This window comes from Magnolia sinica, chromosome 9 (assembly GCF_029962835.1).
Source record: "Magnolia sinica isolate HGM2019 chromosome 9, MsV1, whole genome shotgun sequence".
NCBI lineage: Eukaryota > Viridiplantae > Streptophyta > Magnoliopsida > Magnoliales > Magnoliaceae > Magnolia > Magnolia sinica.
In genome coordinates, this window is record NC_080581.1 from 60,994,074 (window position 1) to 60,999,539 (window position 5,466).

General features: G+C 38.7%; 1 protein-coding gene across 1 annotated transcript; it reads right to left on the reverse strand.

The window, feature by feature from the left end:
* Positions 1 to 268: 268 nt before the first annotated feature.
* LOC131255499 (uncharacterized) lies at positions 269 to 5,249 on the reverse strand. The gene is made up of 4 exons (XM_058256241.1): positions 5,176 to 5,249; positions 3,980 to 4,160; positions 1,728 to 1,876; positions 269 to 346 (listed from the first exon to the last, which is right to left on the reverse strand). Exons 2-4 carry the CDS (start codon positions 4,149 to 4,151, stop codon positions 323 to 325), a joined length of 345 nt encoding a protein of 114 aa, XP_058112224.1. The 5' UTR covers positions 4,152 to 4,160; positions 5,176 to 5,249; the 3' UTR covers positions 269 to 322.
* Positions 5,250 to 5,466: the final 217 nt, after the last annotated feature.

Consider the following 5,466-nt stretch of genomic DNA (forward strand, 5'->3'; position numbering starts at 1 on the left):
AAATTATAACAATAGCGTCTCTTACTTGTAAGAACATACAATTAATGCTGCTAGGAATAGTACATAAAATGCAATCAAGAAAGAAAACGATGCATTCGTATTACAAATAGCAATCAAATTATACAATGCATCCTACATTCACATTTCTAAATAAACAAATTTCAGAATACAACGTACAACACTAAATATTTTGAAAAAGATGATTGTGGGTGTTATGTTACTCGCTCGCCACACATCCAAGATGATTGACAGCTTTGACAAACTGCCTGTTCCTTAGTCCATCGAATTCTCTGTTTGCTAGACGCAGCCACTGTGGACTTCATCAGAGTATGAGCAACAGAGGTACCTACCGAAGGATTAGAACACTGATACATTACCTGTGAGTAATCATCAACTATTTCTAAGGCACCAAAATGGAAAATTGAGAAGTACCATATAGCCCCAAAACAGAAATCTGATAAAGAAGACTAACTAAAGATAGGGACGCTCACCCCAAAATCTGAGAAAGCACAAAAAGCACATATGTGTGCTCCATACATTGAAATATGAAGCATAAAAGAGATACAACAAATGAATGAGCTATTATTGCCAAAGGGTGTAACTTTTAGTAGAACATGCACTTACCATTCACATATAGAGTACAAAATGGGTCGGCCAACCTTTCTTAATGTAGAACTCATCCTTGCATACCTGCAAGACATGATGGATAAGCATGGCAATGTGACATTTGCCAATTAAAATGGAATAATTCAGTCAAACCCATTTCTTTAAAAATGAATTTAAACTATTTAGATATTCCAATGAACTTCACTTGTTCGACTTCCTTTTTTGTTCATAAAACAATGAAGCACTTTGGCCTCTGCAAAAAGCAAAACCCAGAATGATGCAAGTTGCAACCATTGTCACATCCACAAGTGATTGCAAGGATCAAGATGTAAACAAACATGAGTGAATGGCATGCATATATGTAAGATGTGGCGGCTTCTGAGTTCAACATCATATGTATAGACTAACAACAGGGGGACAAAAGAATGAAAGAACAATAAAAAAGAACTCAACTAAGAAAAAGACTAGGACTTAGTTGCCAATCTGGTTCGGTGCCATGGGCCCACGAGTCATCCATAGAACTCGACTTAAGATTCAATAAATAGGTCCGAGTAGAAAAACAAAAACAACAACAAAATTCGGGTGGGCATAGTCCAAAAATGGCCAGTCTGACCCGCTTCCTATCAGTACATTTTGCCATCTGCACTTTGTGCCTCATGCCAAACGGCTCTGCTTCCACAAAATGCTGATTAGGTTCTAATGCAACATTAGCTTTCCTTTGGAACTACAAAACCACAATACCTGATTTTTTTTTATGAATAACATGGTACCTGTGAGTTCTGGACAAGCACATCAATTGCAACCAAATAGGGAGCTACAGTCAGGGATTTATTGATGAAGTGCACTGGTCATGAATCTTCTTCTCTAACACAAAGCTCCGCAGCTCCGTTTCAAACTTGGGAGTGGCAAAAAGATACAAACTTTTTGTCGAAAAGGGAAAGTAAAACCATGGTTATTGAGGGTTTGGTCTAGCTGAAGTTCAATAGGAGTTTTGATGCTGTGGAGTTGTGACAGTTGCACTGGGGCATGTTTAGATGCACAATTGATGTAAATGCTGACATTTAGCTTAATCAAGAAGAGATGATAAAAATTACAATGGTTATTCAATTCCTCAGTCTCACCTCAACCAAACAAACTAAATCGTCTTCCCTTTTGAGGCCAACCATCTTCCACATCTGGGCAGTTCTAGGAAACCTCTCCTTTAGCTTCCCAACAATCTCTCGTGCTTGCTCCATCTTTGAGTCCTTATTTGAAAAAGTCCATTGCATCCCTGTACCTCCCATGAATGTTGCAATGCCAAAAGACAAATGGCATTCTTCAGAACATGAGTCAAAAAATGATTTTATTCATGACCATGACAACTTACATCCTACATTTCATATGCAAACATACATACATATATATAATAGGTAAGCTGCATTCAAACCAAGAAAACAACGCATATCCAATTTCAAATTAGAATTTCCATTTTAGAATTGAAGAGAACTGACCTATGTAGAAGAGAGTCAAGAAATTGAACCAACTACCAATTATAGAAACAACCCACAAGCCCACAATCACCTGCACAGATTTTTTTTCCCAACATCATTTTATGTCCAAATAACAAGAGCATTAAGATATCTTTATATGAGAAAAATTACCATCAGATATTTTCCGAAGTCCCAAGGATAAAAGCATTGTTCATTTCTTATCTCAATGACAAAGCGATGCTCACGAAAATGTCTTCGAGTAAGATAACCTCAGGAAGTTTTGGTGGAGACCTGATTTTTGGAAAGAAAATAATACAATCAATAATTCATAAAAATAGATATCTGGACTAACTGATTTTTTTTCATGACAACAAAACAATAAAGGGAATGTTGGGTCGCTGGCATTGTCGGAGCCGGTTGCTTCCTTGCAAACCCATGTTGCAATTCTGATTAAAGTTTAAGGAAAATACCACCAAAGAAATGTTGTGGCCACAACAATCATGTACATAATTCTTCCAAAAATTACAGATCATTGACAAGTAGAGGACTGATTTCCATAATCATCACCTGGTTTGCCAAAAGAATAAGAAAATTAAAACGAGTCCATGCAATCCTCGATGGATGGAAAGAAATTTCAGCAAAAGTTGTTTATGGAGTGTCTGTGTGCATTCAAAACTGAGAAGATGCTGATGTATTATCCTTTCTTCTTTTTTGAAATATATTTTAGTCATTCATGAAATTAAAAAATAAAATAAAATCTACTTGAAGTGTCCCTCACACTAACAGCTACCTAAAAGCTTGTATCTTTGTAATTCTAATGTGTTATATATTTATGTATTTGATGCTCAACTCTATTTCATTTGCCCAAAAAAATTCTGATTGATTACTGCAGACTGAGGTTTTCTAATCCCACCTGTGCATTACCTGGCCCATCTATATGCAGGCATGTGCGGTGAGCGTCCAAGCCATCAGCAGGTGGACCCCGCTATGTACATTCCCTTGCCCACAAGTCATGACAGTCTGCTCCTCATTAGGGCAAGCCTAAAAAACAAGGTTTCTTTGACAGAGACAGCCATTTGTGTGCTCTGGCCCACATTATGAGTGGACTGGCCTGATTGTTGGAGCAGGGCATCTATGACATGGTAAACACGTCAGGTGTGCTTGGATCTTGAGTATTGCACATGACATCTTTGCATGTAGATGGGCTAGGCATTCATGCTTGTGGCATTAGGAAATTGTACAAGATGTGAAATTCCTATATTTGAGTTCATTACAAGCCAAGGTTGCATTTGGACTGTAGTTCAAAAACAAGAATGTAACTTAAACCAATTCAACCCAGATACTTCATTGACTAAGGGAAGCAACACCCTTAGTCATTGACGATAACCTAGATACTTCACTAACTGAGGGTCTTGAATCGATAACGCATTTGCTCTCAATCGCAGTTTCCTACCTATAAAGAAACAAACATAACAAGAAACCCAAACAATGAAAGAATCAAACCAGTCCATAAAGGACCAGAATTGTCTATGCAATAAACGAAAAGAAAAATTAGAAGTGGGTCAATTAGATATCGATAATTGGCCCACAGATTGATCTGATTTTAGATGAATTCATATAGGAACATGTTCCGATTGCATACCGACAAATATTTTGATGAAGAGGGTTTTCATGAACTAATCCAAGCTTCAAATCCTGATTGCTTTCACCATTACTGCAAAATGAATTTGGCCATGTTCAGTTTAGAAAGAAGGAGAAGAAGAGGTGAGGTGACTAGTATAGGGACAGGTGAGTGAAGTGGATATTAAGTAAACTACATGACCCACACATATGATCGTGCCTAAGCTGAATTCGGCATTGCTCATGGGCTGATTGGTTAGTAACAGAATGAAATACAAAGTCACCTTCCTCGTGAATATTGCTGCTTTCAGGGGCATTTCTATCACTAGGAGTTGGGGTCTCGAGTGTTGAAGGCAGGGCTGCTGGCGCAAGCGATTGCTGCTCTGTGCTTGCAAGTGCCATCCGGACAGTGGCGGTGGGTACATATACTGCTCTAGGCACTGTACTCTCCTTCATAACTTTAACCTGTAGGCAAAAAAAAATTGATCTCACTAAAAGCAATACATATGCGGGAAAGAAAATGAATGAAAAGTACACAACTCACCTTGATACTCCTATTTATAACTGTCCAAAATGCATTACTGAGCAAGAGGAACATGTTCATTCCAAATGAATGCCCAATGTGCCTGAGGAATGTGGAATTGGTTGACCATTTATTCCTGCAATATTCTTTTTTCCAAGATATTTGGTGGGGGTTTCTGCACTTATTTGAGGAGTATTGGGTTATGTTGCAATCCATGGTCGATTCTAAGGGCTTGGCATGGTGGAGGAAAATGTAGTAAAAGCAGGATGTTTTTGTGGAGAGTTTCAGTTCCTGTTGTGCTGTGGACAATGTGGCTGGGAAAAAAAATTGTCTTTACTAAAATTACAAGGTCTATTTTCGAGTGGGCTCAAGCAGCTAATGTCATGGGGTATTCCAGCAATTGTTCTCAGGGTATCTTGCTGTTTTCTCTCTCTTTCGGGATGACTTCTTGTCATCCAGTTGCATCCTTTTGGATATTTGAATAAAAATTATCAGAATCCTTCCAATTTTTTTTTAGGGATATCAATGCAACAGCTTGGAGTTCTATGGATAATATTGAAACTACATAACTTATGTTTATCATAACTATATCACTATCTTTAAAAGTTTCTGCATATCAGAATATAAAAAATAGAAAATCATAGTAACTTGTAAGTTTCCTCCTATAAATCATGCTCAGTTCTGCCCCTGATGCCTGGCCCAAAAATCCAACAGACCAGCACATTAGTATAAGAGTCTGAGGGCAAAGGCATAAGCATCGGTGTGGCCCACCTCTCCAGGGACATATAGCATGCCATTTCATCAAACAGACAGCATGCCATTTCATCCAGCCATTTCAACAAACAGATAGCATGCCATTTCATCCAGCCATTTCAACAAACAGATAGCAGGCCATTTCATCAAACAGTTACAATGTATGAAATCTGAAAGACAGAAAAAGAGAAGAAGATGTCAAACCTATGGAGAGGAGCTTCACGACGTGTGTTTCTTCGGGTAGGAGCTTCATGGCTGCTGCAATGGAGAGAGAGAGAGAGAGAGAGAGAGAGAGAGAGAAGAGGAGCTTCACGACGTGTGTTTCTTCACGGCTGATGCATTGGAGAGAGAGAGAGAGGGAGGAGAATGAGAGAGAATGAGAGAGATGGAGCAGTGATCGGGAGGGAGAGAGGATTAGGGAAAGATGAGATTAGGGAATGCGAACGGAGAGAGAGAGAGAGAGAGAGAGAGAGAGAGAGTGAGTGAGTGAGTGAA

Bases quoted from the DNA above. Each gene is read 5' to 3' on its own strand.
- LOC131255499 (XM_058256241.1), bottom strand. From the start codon at position 4,151: ATGAAGGAGAGTACAGTGCCTAGAGCAGTATATGTACCCACCGCCACT. The intron at 1,877-3,979 runs GTGACTTTGTAT...TGGGAGGTACAG, and splicing joins CAGCAATATTCACGAGGAAG to GGATGCAATGGACTTTTTCA. The intron at 347-1,727 runs GTGAGACTGAGG...ATCCTTCGGTAG, and splicing joins ATTTAGTTTGTTTGGTTGAG to GTACCTCTGTTGCTCATACT.